Genomic DNA, 19,759 nt, shown 5'->3' with positions numbered 1-19,759 from the left:
TGTGTCTCGGTCCGGGTCCTGCTGAGGGCAGGTCAGGACTCACCCATTGCTTGGGTTGCCTGGCAAGGGGAACGAAATGCTGCCATTCGCATAGGATACCAACATGGCAGAGATCTGATGTCAGCAGAAAGCGGTGGAGGAGAGATCTTCATCAATACCAGCGGTGACATAAGCAGTTGGTCTCCTGGTAAGGGGGGTGAGGCTCAGTCACCCGAGTCTCCTCAATTTGTCCTCGAGCCAGAGGGAAGGAGCCGGGCCGCCGCCAGCCCCCGGAGCAGGCCCAGCGGCTCGCCAGCGTGGTGACCGCGTGACCCCAATTGGAGAGGGGGCGGAGCGGAGCCGCCACCCACACCCGCCAGGTGGGCAGTCCCACGACCCAGTAGTACATGGGCGTGGTAGGAGGGGCAGGGCAGAGCCGCCCTTCGCGCTTGCAAGGTAAACAGACCTGTGACAGCCTGGCGGGTCAGGCCCAGTGGCCTGCCAGTGTGGTACACACGTCACCCCAACTCGAGTAGGGGCAGAGCAGATCCTTATCCCACGCCCGGATCAGGCCCTGCCGGTGTGGTGGTCACGTGACCCCAATTGGAGTGGGGGTGGAGCGGAATCGCCACCCGTGCCCGCAGGGTGAGCAGACCAGTGATCAACCTGCAGATCAGGCCCAGGGGTCCGCAGGCGTGGTAGGAGGGGCAGGGCAGATCCGCCGCCCGCGCCTTCAAGGTAGGCAGACCTACAACAGACCGGCGGATCAGGCCCAGGAGCCTGCCGGCGGGGTACAAACACCACCCTAATTGGAGTAGTGACAGAGCAGAGTCGCCTCCCTTGCCAGGAACAGACCCAGCATCCTGCAGGCGGGGTAGTCACGACACCCCAATTGGAGTAGGGGCAAAGCAGAGCCTCCACTCGTGGCCGAAAGGTGGGCAGATCTGCGACCGACCAGCAGGACAGGCCCAGTGGCCTGCTGGTACGACAGACACGTCACCCCAATTGGAGTAGGGGCAGAACAGAGCCGCCACCAGCTCCCAGAACAGGCCCAGTGACCTGCCGGCGTGGTAGCCACGACACCCCAATTGGAATAAGGAGAGAGCAGAGCCGCCGCCCGCACCTGCAGGAAAGATACGCAAGCAGTATGAAAAGACAAGGAAAGAAAGGACCACAAGCAATGCAGGTCAACGCAACTTTAGAAGAGGTAACAGCTGCAGCAGATGGAATGTCAGATAAAGAATTCAGGATATACATGCTTCAGATGATCTGGAGTATCAAGGAAGACATTAAACAGCAAAATCAGACAATGAAAGATCACTTCGACAACGAATTACGCAAACAAATCCAGGAAGCAAAGGATCAACTATACAGGGAGATAGAGGTTATAAAAAACAAGCAATCAGAAATCCTAGAAATGCAGGAAGCAATAAACCAACTTAAAAACTCAATGGAGAATACTACCAACAGAGTAGAACACTTAGAAGATAGAACATCAGACAATGAAGACAAAGTATTTCAACTGGAAAAGAACATAGACAGCTCAGCAAGACTGTTAAGAAACCATGAGCAGAACATCCAAGAAATATGGGATAACATTAAGAGACCAAACTTAAGAGTCATTGGGATACAGGAAGGTACAGAGCTCCAAACCAAAGGAATGAGCAGTCTATTCAATGAAATAATACAAGAAAACTTCCCAGACTTGAAGAATGAGACAGAATCCCAAATCCTAGAAGCCTATAGGACGCCGAATGTGCAAAATCATAAGAGATCCACACCTAGACACATTATAATGAAGATGCCCAACATACAGAATAAGGAGAGAATTTTAAAAGCTACAAGAGAAAGGAAGCAGATTACATTTAGGGGCAAGCCAATCAGGATAACAGCTGATCTTTCAACACAGACTCTGAAAGCTAGAAGATCCTGGAATAACATATTTCAAACACTGAAAGATAATGGGTTCCAACCAAGAATTGTGTATCCAGCGAAATTAAGCTTCAGGATGGAGAATGAAATTAAAACCTTCCACGATAAACAAAAGTTTAAAGAATTCGCAGCTAGAAAACCATCTCTTCAAAACATCCTAGCCAAAGTATTACAGGAAGAGGAAATGGAAAATAACAATGAAAACCAACAGTGGGAGGTAGGACAGTAAAGGGGGGGGGGAAACAATCAAAGAGGAAAACAAACAATGTTTAGTAACAGAAATAAACAAATATGGCTGGAAGAACAACCCATATCTCAATAATAACCCTAAATGTTAATGGCTTAAACTCACCAATTAAGAGACACAGGCTAGTAGAATGGATCACAAAACAAGACCCAACAATATGCTGCCTACAGGAGACGCATTTGATAGGAAAAGACATACATAGGCTGAAGGTGAAAGGTTGGGAAAAATCGTATCACTCATATGGACTTCGGAAACAAGCAGGCGTGTCCATACTCATATCAAATAAAATAGATTTCAAGCCAAAGTTAATCAAAAGAGATAAAGAGGGACACTACATACTGCTTAAGGGAACCATACACCAACAAGACATAACAATCATAAATATTTATGCCCCAAACAGTGGTGCAGCTATGTTCGTCAAACAAACTCTTCTCAAGTTCAAGAGTCTAATAGACCACCACACCATAATCATGGGAGACTTCAACACACCTCTCTCGCCACTGGACAGATCTTCCAAACAAAAGTTGAATAAGGAAACTATAGAACTCAATAACACTATTAATAACCTAGACCTAATTGACATATATAGAGTATACCACCCAACATCAAGCAGTTACACTTTTTTCTCAGCAGCACATGGATCCTTCTCAAAAATAGATCATATATTATGTCACAGGGCAACTCTTAGACAATATAAAGGAGTAGAGATATTACCATGCATCTTATCTGATCATAATGGAATGAAACTGAAAATCAACGATAAAAGAAGGAAGGAAAAAGCATACATCAATTGGAGAATGAACAATAGGTTACTGAATGATCAATGGGTTATAGAAGACATCAAGGAGGAAATTAAAAAATTCTTAGAGATAAATGAAAACACAGACACAACATATCGGAATCTATGGGACACATTGAAAGCAGTTCTAAGAGGAAAATTCATTGCTTGGAGTTCATTCCTTAAAAAAAGAAAAAACCAACAAATAAATGATCTCATACTTCATCTCAAAATCCTTGAAAAAGAAGAGCAAAACAACAGCAAAAGAAGTAGAAGGCAAGAAATAATGAAAATCAGAGCTGAAATTAATGAAATCGAAACAAAAGAAACAATTGAAAAAATTGACAAAACTAAAAGTTGGTTCTTTGAAAAAATAAACAAAATCGACAGACCCTTAGCGATGCTAGTGAAGAGAAGAAGAGAGAGAACTCAAATTACTAGCATACGGGATGAAAAAGGCAATATCACAACAGACACTTCAGAAATACAGAAGATAATCAAAAACTATTTTGAATCCTTATACTCCAATAAATTAGAAGATAGTGAAGGCATAGATAAATTTCTTAAGTCATATGATCTGCCCAGATTGAGTCAGGAGGATATAGAAAACCTAAACAGACCAATATCAATTGAGGAGATAGAAGAAACCATCAAAAGACTACCAACTAAGAAAAGCCCAGGTCCCGATGGGTATACAGCAGAATTTTACAAAACCTTTAAAGAAGAACTAATACCAATACTTTTCAAGCTACTTCAGGAAATAGAAAAGGAGGGAGAACTTCCAAATTCATTCTATGAGGCCAACATCACCCTGATACCTAAACCAGACAAAGACACTTCAAAGAAAGAAAACTACAGACCAATATCTCTAATGAACCTAGATGCAAAAATCCTCAATAAAATTCTGGCGAATCGGATACAAAAACATATCAAAAAAATTGTACACCATGATCAAGTAGGATTCATCCCTGGGATGCAAGGCTGGTTCAATATACGGAAATCAATAAATGTTATTCACCACATCAATAGACTTAAAAATAAGAACCATATGATCATCTCGATAGATGCGGAAAAAGCATTTGACAAAGTACAGCATCCCTTTATGTTCAAAACTCTAGAAAAACTAGGGATAACAGGAACATACCTCAATATTGTAAAAGCAATCTATGCTAAGCCTCAGGCTAGCATTATTCTGAATGGAGAAAAACTGAAGGCATTCCCTCTAAAATCTGGAACAAGACAGGGATGCCCTCTCTCTCCACTTCTCTTCAACATAGTTCTCGAAACACTGGCCAGAGCAATTAGACAGACGAAAGAAATTAAAGGCATAAAAATAGGAAAAGAAGAAATTAAATTATCACTATTTGCAGATGATATGATTCTATATCTAGCAGACCCAAAAGGCTCTACAAAGAAACTATTAGAGCTAATAAATGAATTCAGCAAAGTGGCAGGATTTAAAATCAACACGCATAAATCAAAGGCATTCCTGTATATCAGCGACAAATCCTCTGAAATGGAAATGAGGACAACCACTCCATTCAAAATATCTTCAAAAAAAATAAAATACTTGGGAATCAACCTAACAAAAGAGGTGAAAGACTTATACAATGAAAACTACAGAACCCTAAAGAGAGAAATAGAAGAAGATCTTAGAAGATGGAAAAATATACCCTGTTCATGGATAGGCAGAACTAACATCATCAAAATGGCGATATTACCAAAAGTTCTCTATAGGTTTAATGCAATGCCAATCAAAATCCCAATGGCATTTCTTGTAGAAATAGAGAAAGCAATCATGAAATTCATATGGAAAAATAAAAGACCCAGAATAGCAAAAACAATGCTAAGCAAGAAGTGTGAATCAGGCGGTATAGCGATACCAGACTTCAAACTATACTACAGAGCAATAGTAACAAAAACAGCATGGTACTGGTACCAAAACAGGCGTGTGGACCAATGGTACAGAATAGAGGACACAGAAACCAATCCACAAAACTACAACTATCTTATATTTGATAAAGGGGCTAAAAGCATGCAATGGAGGAAGGATAGCATCTTCAACAAATGGTGCTGGGAAAACTGGAAATCCATATGCAACAAAATGAAACTGAATCCCTTTCTCTCGCCATGCACAAAAGTGAATTCAAAATGGATCAAGGAACTTGATATCAAATCAGAGACGCGCCGTCTGATAGAAGAAAAAGTTGGCTACGATCTACAGTCGGTGGGGTCGGGCTCCAAATTCCTCAATAGGACACCCATAGCACAAAAGTTAATAACTAGAATCAACAAATGGGACTTACTCAAACTAAGAAGTTTTTTCTCAGCAAAAGAAACAATAAGAGAGGTAAATAGGGAGCCTACATCCTGGGAACAAATCTTTACTCCTCACACTTCAGATAGAGCCCTAATATCCAGAGTATACAAAGAACTCAAAAAATTAGACAATAAGAGAACAAACAACCCAATCAACAAATGGGCCAAGGACCTGAACAGACACTTCACAGAGGAGGACATACAGTCAATCAACAAGTACATGAAAAAATGCTCAACATCTCTAGCTGTCAGAGAAATGCAAATCAAAACCACCCTAAGATACCATCTCACTCCAGTAAGATTGGCAGCCATTAGGAAGTCAAACAACAACAAGTGCTGGCGAGGATGTGGGGAAAAGGGTACACTTGTACATTGCTGGTGGGACTGCAGATTGGTGCAGCCAATTTGGAAAGCAGTATGGAGATTTCTTGGAAAGCTGGGAATGGAGCCACCATTTGACCCAGCTATTCCCCTTCTTGGTCTATTCCCTAAAGACCTAAAAAGAGCATGCTACAGGGACACTGCTACATCGATGTTCATAGCAGCACAGTTCACAATAGCAAGACTGTGGAACCAACCTAGATGCCCTTCAATAGACGAATGGATAAAAAAAATGTGGCATTTATACACAATGGAGTATTACTCTGCATTAAAAAATGACAAAATCATAGAATTTACAGGGAAATGGATGGCATTAGAGCAGATTATGCTAAGTGAAGCTAGCCAATCCCTAAAAAACAAATGCCAAATGTCTTCTTTGATATAAGGAAAGTAACTAAGAACAGAGTAGGGACGAAGAACAGGAGAAGAAGATTAACATTTAACAGGGATGAGAGGTGGGAGGGAAAGGGAGAGAGAAGGTAAATTGCACGGTAATGGAAGGAGACCCTCAGGGTTATACAGTGGAGGGGGTAGAGAGAGAGGAGGGGAGGGGAGGGGAGAGGTGGGGAGGGGGGAGGGTGGATGATGGGAAAGGCAGCGGAGCACAACAGACACTAGTATGGCAATTTGTAAATCAATGGATGTGTAACTGATGTGAATCTGCAATCTGTGTATGGGGTGAAGGTGGGAGTTCATAACCCACTAGAATCAAAGTGTGGAATATGATATGTCAAGAAATTTGTAATGTTTTGAACAACCCACAATAAAAAATTAAAAAAAAAAAAAAAAAAAAAAAAAACACCAGCCAGATAATGACAATGATGGGTAGAGCAAAGAACAGAAGAGTATGGTTATCAGTTCATTTCATCATTGGGGGGACAGAGGAAAATGTCACTGGACATTTCCAAACAATAGTTAGATTGGGCTGATGTCATGACATTTTTGAATAGTTTATAATTTTTATTTTTTTATAAGTGATGGGTGAGATATGTTTCCTATGGGATTAGTATTTTACCAGTTTATTTATTTTTTTCTTCTTAGATATCAGGTATGTAAAAGCTTACATTTCAGTTTTGGAAATTCTTTATTTGCTAAGAATCATACAGCCTAGCAATAAGGGTAAAAATATCTCTGGTCAAATTTGCCACCTCATTCTAGTGTGCTGAGTTGTGACACTGACCTTTGACGATCTTTTCATTGATTCTTTTATAAGAAGGCTGCAGTTTGGATAGACTCACTTTGCCTGACAGCCCGCTGGACTTTGGTACTTGGTCAGTTTGTGCAGAATTTCTCTCGTCTTATATTCTACACTTGAAAACCAAACTTTGGGTTCCATGAAATTTGATCCGGGAAAAGGGAAGGAAATAACGTAGAGGGAAGAGAGGAGTTATCACAAGGACAGATGTTGCATTAGACTGTGGGTTTATTTTTGGTGGCTAGAAACCACACATTCCTGTTTTTCAGAGGTGGAGGGGGAGTGTCACATTACAATGTCATGAGGCTCCAGGCTGCTTCACAGAGTCACCGGATCCACTGGAAGGGCTTTGCTAGGTACAGTGGTAGTAAGGATGCTTGAGGAAGGGAGCCCGCCTATCTTTTCCTCCTTCTATTTGCCCACTACCTTGGTTCTTTTCTCCCCTCCCTCCCTTCTCTCCCTTCTTTCCCCTTTTTCTATTCTCTTTCTTACTGGTTCCAAAGGGTTCCATGACTGGGACATGCAAAACCAAGTATTTTAAATACTTTTTATTGTGGAAAAAAATTCAAAGATAAGTGCAAATAGGAGTGTATAAGGAAGCCCTGAGCTTCAGCAGTTACGGCATGAACAATTTTATTTTTGTTTATATTCCCACATACCCCTCATCAGATATGGAGCAAAGCACAGACAGTAAAATTATATGGAGATTTTCCAGTGTGTGTCTCTAAGAGATAGGAACTCTTAATAATATAATCACGATGTGATTATTCCCCACCTCCACTCTTAACTGTCAAATAACCTTTAATTATGTTAATATTATCAAACAGATTTTTACCAGCTGCTAAGAATTGGATCTGATTTGTCTCCAAGGGTCTATGTGTTGGGAGCTTGATCTTCAATGTGGTGATGTTGGGAGATGAGACTTGTAATTGGTGGGGCCTAGTAGGAGGACCTTAGGTCATTGGGGATGTGCTGTCACACAGGTTAAGGTGGTTCTTGTGAGGGAGTTGTTGTGCAGGCCTGAGCCTGACCACTCTTTCATGGTGACATGTGATTGGTTGCTCTCACATGTGCTCCTGCTATTACCATCCACCGGGGTGTGACACAGCTGAGAACCAGAACCAGACCCATGGGTACCTTGCCCTGGAAGTTTCAAAACTGTGAGCTAAGTAAACCTCTCTTCTTTCTAAAGTTAGCTACCTTAGGCATTTCATTATAGCAACAAAAAGCTGACTAATACATGAGCAAATACTGATACCATCAATATGCAGTTAGTATTCAAGTTGTCAAGTTGAGTATAGGTGGCAGAATATTGCCACTTAAAGTGAATCCACTTAAATTTCACAGTAAATAGTAAGAGGAAAAAAGAAAGAAAGAACTCTGTATGATTCAAGTTTATCCTGAAAAGTAAGTAGAAATACGTTTATCTCATAATCAACCCTGTTTAGATTGTAGTTGCTAATTCTTAGAATAAAGAGTGAGTCACAAACATACATTAGAAGAAAGATAGTTTCTTCAACAAATAGTGCTGGGAAAACTGGAAATCCGTATGTAGCAGGATGGAATTGAACCCCTGTCTCTTACCCAGCACAAAACTCAATTCAAGGTGGATCAAAGACCTAGGCATTAGACCAGAGATCCTGTGCCTACTAGAATAAAATGTAGACCCAACTTCCTCAACAAGACTCTTAAAGTGCAAGAAGTAAAATTAAGAATCATTAAATGGGATGGTGTCAAACTAAAAAGCTTCTTGACAGGCAAAGGAAAACAACCAAGAGTGTAAGGAGAGAGCCTATAGAATGGGAGAAAATCTTTGCCACCTACACTCAGAAGAGCATTAATTATAAGTAATTTAAAATTATATATAATTTGTATATATATAAATATATAAGGAACTCAAAAAACTTAACAAAAAAACCCATTAATAAATGGACAAAGAAACTTTACAGGCACTTCACAGATGAAGAAATGTGATCAGTCAGTAAATATATGAAAAAATGTTCAACATCACTAGCAATTAGAGAAATGCAAATTTAAATGACACTGAGATTTCATCTCATTCCAGTCAGAATGGCAGTTATCAAGAATACAAGCAATAACCAAATTTTGGCAAGCATGTGGGGAAAGAGGTACACTCATTCGTTGCTGGTGGGACTGCAAATTGTGCAGCCACTATGGAAAGCAGTATGGAGATTCCTCAGAAAACTTGGGAATGGAACTACCATTTGACCCAGTTATCCCACTCCTTGGTTATACTCAAGAGACTTAAAATCAGTATACTACAGTGATGCGGCCACATCAATATTTATAGCAGCTCAATTCACAATAGCTAGCCAATCTAGATGTCTTTCAGCAGATGAATGGATACAGTAAATGTGGTAAATATTCACAATGGAATATTACTCAGCCATAAAAAAGAATGAAATTGTGGCATTTGCCACTAAGTGGATGGAACTGGAGACTATCATGCTAAGTGAAATATGTCAGTCCCCACAAACCAAAGGCCAAATGTTCTCACTGATATGAGGATGCTGGCTCAAATAGGTGGGGGTGGGAGAGGGAGTGGGGAGGTTCACTGGATTGAACAGGCAGAGTCAGGGGAAGAGAGGGGGGATGGAAATGGGAAAGACAGTAGAATGAATTGGTCATAACTTTCATTTGTTCATATATGAATACACGACCCGTATTACAGCCACATTAATGTTTATAGCAGCATAGTTCACGATAGCCAAGCTATGGCACCAGCCTAGGTGCCCTTCAACAGATGAATGGATAAAGAAAATGCAGTACATATACACAATGAAATATTACTCAGCCATAAAAAAGAATGAAATTATGGCATTTGCCTGTAAATGGATGGAACTGGAGACTATCATGCTAAGTGAAATAAACCAATCCCCTAAAACCAAAGGCTGAATGTTCTGTCTGATATGTGGATGCTAACCCACAATAATGGTGTGGGGGGTGAGAACAGAAAGTTATTAGATTAGACAAAGGGGAATGAAGGGAAGGGGAACAGAGGAAAGACAGTGGAATGAATCTGACACAATTTTCCTATAACAATCACAAACTACCCTTTTTAAATGGAATTTCAGGAGAGAATCAAGGTGAATGTTTGCACTGAACATCCATCTTTAGCTAGAAGTCTACAAGAGGAGATTTGTCCTTCATTTACATCCCTCTGAACTTTAATAGTTGCTTTGGCCAGGATTGCGCATTGACAATGATTTCAACAGCGGTGCACTTTAATTGTGTGGTCTAGAATGGTGGAGAGAACCCTTTCCTTGGAACTAGGAGTCTTTGTTTCTGGTCTTGGTTTGTGTTACCTTTCTACTGAAGTGATATGATTCTGTTTAAGACTATTTATCTCTCATATAAATTAGATAAGGTGAATCCCACTCCACCCCGGGGGCATGCAACGTGAAATCTTTTTTCCTATCCCTGATGTTGAGACCTTTTGCTTCTAGAATTGAAGATAAGCCACACCCTAGTTATCCTCTGGGCCTTCCAAAAGCCTGCCTTTCATTTGGTGACTGTGGGTGTTGCTCACTGGGTTGGAAACCCCACGTTTGTATGAGGCCTGTTTTCCAGAGCATAGCTTACCTTTCCTGGGAGCCTTTCTTGTAAGTAGTCATTTCTATCTTGCACTGAATGTGTGTTGCACAAAGATGATAAGGTAATTTCTAAAGAAGTAGCATTTGCATGCCAACAGTTTCACAGGCAAACAAAATAGAGTAGTAGAATCTTAATATGGAATAAGACCAACCACCTTAGAGCCAAAGAGAAGAAGAGCTTTTCTCTGAGTACTCAGGACACTCATTAGTTAAGGGGTTCATGACTTAACTGCTTATTGAGAGGCTACTGAAAGTACCAACAGAGGTAAAAAGAAATGCAAGATCCCAGTTTCTTCATTTAAGATAGTGATGCTCAATCCTACTTGTATATAACATCCTGAGATCTAGGGCTCACCCAAGACCCAGTGAAGGTAAAAAAGGAGGGTGAGGAGTGGAGCCAGGACATCAATATTTAAAAACCAAAACCAAAACACTCTTTAGGTGATTCTGGTGTACCCTTAGATACTTTTGGGAGCCTAATAGCTAGTTGAAAAATTAAAATACGTATTGTTAGTCGGCTTTTCGTTGATGTGACCAAAATGCCCGACTAGAACAACTTAGAGGAAAGGTTTGCTTTGGCTCACATTTTCAGAGGTCTCAATCCTTGCAAGGCTGATTCCATTGCTCTGCGCCTAAATGGGTAGAACATCATGGTGTGAGAACACAGCTGCCAGGAAGGAGAAAGGGGCGGGGTTAGAGACATCTGTAGACCAAGGCCACATGCCCAGTCACCTACTTCCTCCAGACGTGCCTCACCTGCCTACAGTTACCACCCAGTAGTCCATTCAGCTCTCAGTGGTTATTTCAGCAAAATCCACTGATGAGGTCAGAGCCCCAATCATTGCCTAAAGTCTGCACCTCTGAACCTTGCTGTATTAGAACCATGATTCCAACACATGAGCTTTTGGGGACACTCCACATTCAAACCACAACATGTACATTAATTACTACAGACATGAAAGAATATGATGCACTCTATGATGAGTGAGAGGTGACTGGTACAGGAATTGGAAGGTATTGAATCAATCAGAGTCATCGGGAAGGGCTACATCGAGGAGTCAAGTTTTGAGTTGGTAGAATTTTCATAGATGGAGAGAGCGGAGTCAGGAGAATTTTCTAGGTTAGGATATGAATGCTGCAAGAGGAGTCCGTAGGTATTAACTGACTATTTTGACTGAAGTGTGGCTTGTTTGGGGAAGAGTGGAAGTAAAGATTAGATGTCAGGTTGCAGCCATATTGTGGACAATCTCCAGTGTCTGACTAAGGAGTTTTTGTTTATCCTACAGGTGTTGGAGAGACAGTGAGGATTTCTGAAATGGCATGATGAATCTTTGAAGACGGCTTCAACGGGAATACGGGGTATGTTGTTTGAATGAAATAAGGCAAGAGTCTGGGGAAAGGAAGGCCGGTGGGGCAGCTGCTGTCATGGTTGAGATGTGAGGATGAAATGCTCTGAGTGAGGAAAACAGCAGTAGAGTGTAACAGCGATTCACATTTGTGTAGGATTTCATAATAAGTTTTTTCCCCACATCTCATTTAAAACTCACATTAACCTTGTGGTATTTCCCTCCATACTTTATAAATGAAGCACCTGATTTTCAGAGGTTAAGCTATTGTAAAGTAACCTTAAAAAACCCCGAAGAGCCTGATTAGATGGATGGCCATTTGGTGGAAGAGAGTTATCAGATTGGAGGGGAGGATGATGGAGTCCCTCAGTAGTCACTGGCTCTGCTATCAAGTAGGCACGTAGTGCTCTTCATGTGACTCCTTTTTCCTCAATACAATTACTTCTTGAAAGGGTGCATTGGAGACAAGGGGAGAAAAGACTGTCATTAATTCAGTTTATCTCAAATAAAGATCTTTGGGCCTTTTCTGAGTATCTTTAGGCCTTCAGATTTAAATTTTGTTGATTATTATAGGATATGGCGTAGGTATGGACAATATTGAGAGATGGACTCCCTTATAAAGGACTGAGGATCTTCTTATCCAGGTGGACTCGGTTTAGCTGTGATTGAGTGGGTTTCCTTTCTTTTATGATTGAGGCAGGAGCCATAGGGAGGGGAATGGTGGAGTATGGTAGTGTAGTCACCTAGTCACTATGGCCCTGGTGACTAGGGTGCTGGGTGGAGCTTCCACCCTTCTCAGAGTGTGAATTGATTTACCACTGTGTGCGATTCATTTTGTTCAAGAGCCTGTGATGTTTATGTGGTCCTCTGTTTTATGTACTAACATCTTGAGACAATTCAGCGCCAGCCTAAACAAACACTTACATAATGAAATGAATTTGCCATCTGAGATTTTTGTTCCTTGCAATCAAATCGAAGAAGAGTGTGCTAGAGAGCCAAGGGATGCTGGGGAAAACAAAAGAGGGAGTCATCCTTATGGGGAACCTGGGTTAGTTTTTCTTATGAAATGACTGGGCAGGGTGGAGAGTGGGGTAGGAGATGAGGCTGAGCCTTTTTGCCCTGGTTATTTTCAATCCAGGCTCAGAGAATAACATTCATGGGTTCAGCGAGGGTGAGGGAAAGCCTATATTGGTAATCTGAAATGGCAACATCCTTGTGTAATTAAAATGTCACATTTTCACTGTTTATTTTCACACGTTAGAATACTGGGATCTTCAATGGCAGCAGAAGGAGTGATCAGAAGACCGAGATGAATTTTAACAGTATTCTAGAAGAGATTCTTATTAAAAGGTCCCAGCAGAAAAAGAAGACATCACCCTTAAACTACAAAGAGAGACTTTTTGTACTTACGAAGTCCATGTTAACCTATTATGAGGGTCGAGCAGAGGTAGGAGACCATCACAGCAATATGTTGCCGCTTTCCATGTCGATATGACTTGTTATACTGCTCTGCTCTCTAGTCTTATGGCATGAGCAGTGGGATGATGAAGTTAAGGTTATGAGTTGTTTTCATTTGAATGTGAAAGCTGAAATTTAGCATGTGAATAGAAATTACATGTCTGTTATATTAAATATAGACCTGTGACATATTGATGCTCATTTTATATCAAACTACTGAACAAATGGGCCAGAGAAAGTAAATTCCTTTATAAGTTTTAGATCCTTATGGATTAATTATCTATATTGTGCACTATTTCCCACAAACCATCAAAGTCTTTCTTAGCAAACATGTACTCTGTGTCCTTTGCTTCATAATAATGTTGCTTCATCATTAAATAGAAGCTACTTAAAACTGGTTAGTGATTTGGTGGTCCCAACATGTTCCTGAAGTTGACCTAAAGCAGAAATGTTCAGCTCTTTTCCTGATAAGCAGCTACTGCCAAGTTCCTATGACAGGAGCAGGGAGGGGCAGCTAAGAAACCGGGCCAGGGAGCACGTGCTCCAGGAAGGCTGTGCTCACCAACCCCCTGGCTTTTCCGTTTGCTTCTGCTTCTGTTTCCACCTCTGGATGGCGTGCGTGAATGAGTAGTCATCAGCCCACTTTTTGGCTCTTGACATGTTGGGAATGGCATTTTCTAGTACTGCCAAGGTCCTCTCTGCTAGAAATATTTTTGGGTTCTAGGGAGTGGCTGGGGACTGGGTTTCTTGTTGGCCACATGCTGCTGTGCGCTTGGTTACAGTGGGCACTTGATGATCCTCATGTTTGGTTTTGGTTCTGCTTATTTCCTAGAGTACCATCCTCAGAAGTTGATTGACTTGTTCTGTTTTCGTTTTACTCCCACTGATTTCTCTATGGCTGGGTTCCCCCAGTTCAGACAGAATTGCGTTGTTGCTCATAAATGGTCTTCAACTCTGTTGAATTCTGCTGTGGCTTGTCATTGCGAGATTATTCAGTTTCACATAGATCGTAGTCTCTTAACCCTAAATCCCCAAAATGCTAAAATCCAAAACCTCAAAAACTCTTATTTGCAAAAGCATGCCTTAGTGGAAGCCAGATTTTGTCTATATCCTATTCATCGTGAATATTTGTGTGTGTGCATACAGAAATGTGAATGTGTTTGCGTGGGACTGTCTCAGTCCCTGTGTTATGTAATGTGTGGTACGTGTGCTATGTTACATTTATTAAATCTGAAAAATTCAGAAATCCAAAAATGTTTCAGATAAGGATTATTACCAGAAATATGAATCACTTTAAAATATAAACCAGATTTTTAAGGGAAACATTTACACGTTTTTGCTGTGTGGTAAAGATTTGTTATAATTTGAATCTTATATAGTAAATTTAAGGAGAAAATAGAAGCGTAGCAGTGAATGTGGTAAATGTGGTTCTTTTCTAGCTACAAAGCCTCAGAAACCTATATTATCTGCTTAGAAATATGCCTGATAGTATTAAAACACATTGTAATTGTTAATTTACTTTGAAGATGATTGCTTTATAGTTGTCCCTTTGTATTTGTGGGGGATTGGTTCCAGGCACCTGCCTCTGATACCCAAATCTTCAGGTGCTCAAACACCTTCTATAAAAAAAGAGTAGGTGCCTATAACCTACACACATCCTGATATATGTTAAATCATCTCCAGACTTACTCATAATACCTAATACAATGTATGCTTTGTTAATAGTTGTTATACTGTATTGTTTAGGGAATAATGACATGAAAAAAAAATAAAGTCAGTACATGGTCAGTGGAGATGCAGCCTTTTTCCCCTGGATATTTTTTGTGTGTGCTCAGTCACATCTGTGGATGTGGCTCCTGCAGATGTGGAGGGCTGACTGAATGAAGTTGAAAGTGCACTCCTTGCTTTGTCTGAAGCACTGTGATTCCTCTTACTTAGATCCCAGCCTTAGCTGCAGTGAGAACCAGAAAGGACAGAACGAGGTGGTGTCCTACATGTGAAATCCTACTTTAAACACCTCAGGTCAGATTCCTTCTCCTTCCTGATCGCTGCTGAGTGGTCCAGAGATCCTAGTGCCATTGGCTTAATTCCTGCCTTACTTTCACTCTTCTGGAACTACTGGGCACTTCCATCCTCCTGTTTCTTTCCTCCTAGCCTGACATTCATTGGTGACCTATTGCTCGAAGTGGTTGCGGAGTTGTTTGTTTCTCACAGTTAAAAATAAATAGCTGTCAATATTTTTAAAATTAAGAATTTTAAGATAAGAGTCTTAATTATTGAAATAACATTAATTCTGACTATTCTGGGCTAATTGTCACATGATGGCTTTCAGTCTGTCTTCTGGGTGAGCTCATAGCACCTCACTACTATATTTCTTTCCCACTTGGGTGAATGTGCTCAGTTCTCTGATTTCCGGTGACAATCTTCTGGTTTTCATCTCCCTAGCATTAGAAGTGATGATTCAAAAAGTGCTGTGAGGTGGGTACTGCATGAGAATCAGGAGGAGTTGTAAAAATAATATTTTGTTAAAGATGTAAGACTCTACAAGTGAATTTGAAAAAACTTGTAAGCTATTTGGGGTTAAAATAAATAGCCTAGAGATGTTTAAGTGGTTCATAGTTGTCCTATTTTTTTTTTAACCAGGAGGCAGGCTGTTGATCCAGTAGCTATGATTTCTAGGTCTTCATAGCAATCAAGTGGTTACTAGTATTATGTTAAAACTCTTAGTCAGTCATAATGGCAAACAGACATCCACCCCATCCTTATTCTCTGGACCCCATCTCTTTCAACATGGTGACAAGAAGCTGTTATGAAATGCTTCTAATAGGCATACTGCCTGTTGTGCTTTTGGAAGTATACTGAGAAATTCTGTTCTGGATGACAAGATATTTCCTGAAAATCTGTGTTCCAGTGACTACATTGGGTCATTCTTCAGTTTGTCCTCCTTTCTTTTCTGGTGATTATTTCATTAGTCCTGTGTTTCCATACATTGAAATGAACTGAAAAAAGATCTTCCTGACAGCTGTTGTTTGATCTTACTCATAAAAACACAGATCAAAGGGTCATGGAGTTTTCGCAAGTGATGTTGCTTTGTAATTGTGCAACTAAATGACCCATGGGATAGGCCATTTGATGTTCCATTGGAGGTTCCATGTAATACTGGGACGGAAACCAGGGAGGAGCAGGACTGGAGTTTTATCAGGAAAAAGACCAACTGGATAAAGATGAGAAAAAAAAAAAGTAGAGAGATTTCTATATGTTGACTTGCTGAATAAAATAAATTTCAAGTAGTATGTAAACTGACCACCGTTATTTGCTAGGAAATTAGGATACTTTTTTTTTTTTTTTGTATCAGGGATTGAACCCAGGAGAGCTTAAACACTGAGCCACATCCCCACCCTTTTTATTTATTATTTTGAGATAGGGTGTAGCCAAGTTGCTTAGGACCTTCCTAAGTTGCTGAGGCTGGCTTTGAACTTGCGGTCCTCCTGCCTCAGCTTCCTGAGCTGCCACAATTACAGGCCTGTGCCACTGTACCCAGGAGGAATTTTTATAATTGGACTTTGATGGTCTTAGTTTGGTTGGTTTGTTGTCTGTAATACTGCCCCAGTATAGACTCTGGCAAGTAGTTTAGAATATCAAAGGAATAGGTTGACTAGTAGTATCAGGCATTCTACCTCACAATGTTGATTCGTTATGAGGACTCCTAGGTCCTAATATTTAGTCCTACTCAGCTACGATTTATTATAGTGAAGGATGCAAAGCAAAATCAGCAAAGTGAACAGGAACATGGGACCTAATGCAAGCATCCAATTGTCTTTTCCTGATGGAGTAACAAAGGATGTGCATTTCTGTCCAGCGTTGAATTCTGACAATTATAAGATCTTTTCCGAGGAAGTTTATTAGAGGCTTAGTGCCCAAGTGTTTTGGGGGACTGGTCACATAGACACCCTCTGCATAGAATATATAGAATATACCAAAACTATAGACTCCGGAAAGAAAGTAGATGTCCAACATAAATCCTATTATTGTACTCTTGAGGCACAGTGAGAACACACTTATCAGTATTGGCAATAGTGGGACCCTGCCAAAGTCCAAGTTGCCAGATACCAACTTCAGCTGTTATATTAACTGTTTCCTGCACATTAGTTATAAAAGTGATACGACTTATTAAACACTAACTATAAGCCAGCTGCAGTGCTAAGTATTTGACATATAATTTCCTTTATTTCTCTAAGCAATGCTATATTAAGTCTTTTTAGACTTTATTTCAAAATAAGGGACTGAGGCATAGAAAAGTTAAAAACTTGCATAACATACACCAAACAAAAAATTACATACACATGTAAGAAATTGCAGGGCTATTCTTTAAAGCCTATCTTTGAAACCACCTTGATATTCCAGGGAAAATTGGGGGTGGGTGGTTATTACAGCTCTCTAGAATATAGATAACATTTTATTTTATTTTTTTTATTGGTTATTCAAAACATTACAAAGCTCATGACATATCATCTTTCATACATTTGATTCAAGTGGGTTATGAACTCCCATTTTTGCCCCAAATACAAGTTGCAGAATCACATTGGTTACACATCCACATTTTTACATAATACCATATTAATGACTGTTGTATTCTGCTGCCTTTCCTATCCCCTGCTATCCCCCCTCCCCTTCCCTCTCATCTTCCCTCTCTACCCCATCTGCTGTTGTTTAATTCTCTCCCTAGATAACATTTTATTTTAAAACTTTTGAGAATAGTTTTATTTATTACTTTCATTATGACTTTTTTTTTTTGGTACCAGGGATTGAACTCAGGGGCACTCAACCATTGAGCCACATCCCCAACTCTATTTTGTATTTTATTTAGAGACAGGGTCTCACTAAGTTGTTTAGTGCCTTGCTTTTGCTGAGGCTGGCTTTGAATTCATGATCCTCCTGTCTCAGCCTTCCGAGCTGCTGGAATTACAGGCGTGTGCTACTGTGCCCAGCTTCGTTATGACTTTTTAAAACTTTCTTTTTTTTGTATAGGAAAAGTTAATATCAAACAGGTCTTTTGTCCTCTTTCTACTTCTAATTGGATGTTCTAAGATAATCTTCTTCACTCTGTATAGTTTAAATATTCCTTTCATATATATGTATATATACAAATGTATATATAGTTATTCAACTCCAAAACACATCTGATCTGCTACCAAATCTATATATGTGTATATGTGTGTGTATGTGTGTGTGTGTGTATATATATATACTTATCTATATATATAAAAGGAGATACATTATGGGAATTGGCTCACATGATTGTGGAGGCTGAGAAATTCTAAGAGTTGTATGCTGTTTGCAAACTGGTGACCCTGAAAAGCCAGTGATATATTAATTCAAATCCAAAGGCCACAGTCAGGGAACCAATGATGGAAATCCCAGGGCAAGAGCAGAAACTGATGGGAGGGGGGTGTCCCAACTCCATAAATGAGGGAGGAGAAAGGCATAAATTCCTCTTTCTTCTACCATTTGTTCTGTTTAGGATCAGAGGATGACCACACATTGAGGAGAGCTGTCTAATAGTCCATCAATTCAGATGCTACTCTCATGTGCAAACACCCTCATAGACTTACTGAAAAACAGTGATTAATCTGGGAACCTTATAGCCCATTCAAGTTAACACATAAAATTAAGCATCACTTTGAAAATTCTCTTTCCTTCTGTTGCAGTTTATTACAGTCCCCAATTCCATCTTTTAGGTGGATTACTACCTTATCTGGTTCATTTCTTGGATTATCATCTTTGATCCATCCAGACGTCAGAGGGATATTCAAAAGCTATAGATTCTCTATGATCATGTTAAAATGCCTTAACTTGGAAAACAGAGTGCTTTATGCAGTTTTTCCTCTCTTTCATCTCCCTCCATTCTCAGCTATCTTTTGTTGTGTTGTTGTTGTTGCTAACTTGTAATTGCTCTTTCACATTTTGCCTTTGCTAACATTGCCCAGTCTGCTCCCAGTGACATATTTCTCTGCCTGTGTGCCAAGATCCAACTATCTACACACTATTATCTATTAACACCCTGGAAATCCCTCATATTTCTGTAGGGTCGCCTGGTCATATTAGGGTTGTTTTCTTGACCAGTTCCAGGAACCTGGAAGCTCTCAAACCATGCAGAGATGAAAGTCTACCAGGGCTCTGAAATGATCTGATATTACTCTCTTAGTTGTATTCTTGGATTAGGTGGATGTCCAAGTGGGAACCCCAAACTTACAGGGCCCTCCTGAAGTTTTGTATCTTTCAGTAGTTTCTTAAATTTTGGGGAGTTAATGTGGGGTGGAAAAAAATAGTTCCTTTTACTTCAGGGCAGTTGGAAGCATTAGCATCAGACTTTAGAGGTTGCCAGGAAGTTCACCAGTTTGTAAAAAGTGGTGTAGCTCTCAATACCATAGTGCCTTCTCTCTGAGAGTTATATTCTAAGACCCCCAGTGGATGCCTGAAATCATGGCTAGCACCAGATCCTATACATAT

At 40.3% G+C, this 19,759-nt stretch overlaps 1 protein-coding gene across 2 annotated transcripts in view; it reads left to right on the top strand.

Moving 5' to 3' along the window:
* Positions 1 to 19,759, top strand: part of Tec (tec protein tyrosine kinase) — a 120,113-nt gene that overhangs the window by 28,232 nt on the left and 72,122 nt on the right. For both annotated transcript variants that reach the window (XM_046458417.1, XM_046458362.2), the window contains 2 exons: positions 11,732 to 11,804; positions 13,053 to 13,238. In XM_046458417.1, the coding sequence (XP_046314373.1) occupies positions 13,101 to 13,238 (138 nt within the window). In that variant the 5' untranslated portion in view covers positions 11,732 to 11,804; positions 13,053 to 13,100. The remainder of the gene's footprint in view (positions 1 to 11,731; positions 11,805 to 13,052; positions 13,239 to 19,759) is intronic.

The sequence above is a fragment of the Marmota monax genome, unplaced genomic scaffold (assembly GCF_021218885.2).
Source record: "Marmota monax isolate L192 unplaced genomic scaffold, Marmota_monax_Labrador192_F-V1.1 WCK01_AAM20220418_F8-fsc00025, whole genome shotgun sequence".
In the NCBI taxonomy this organism is placed as follows: Eukaryota; Metazoa; Chordata; class Mammalia; order Rodentia; family Sciuridae; genus Marmota; species Marmota monax.
Note: the sequence above shows the minus strand (reverse complement) of the source record. Positions and strands in the feature narration are given on the sequence as shown.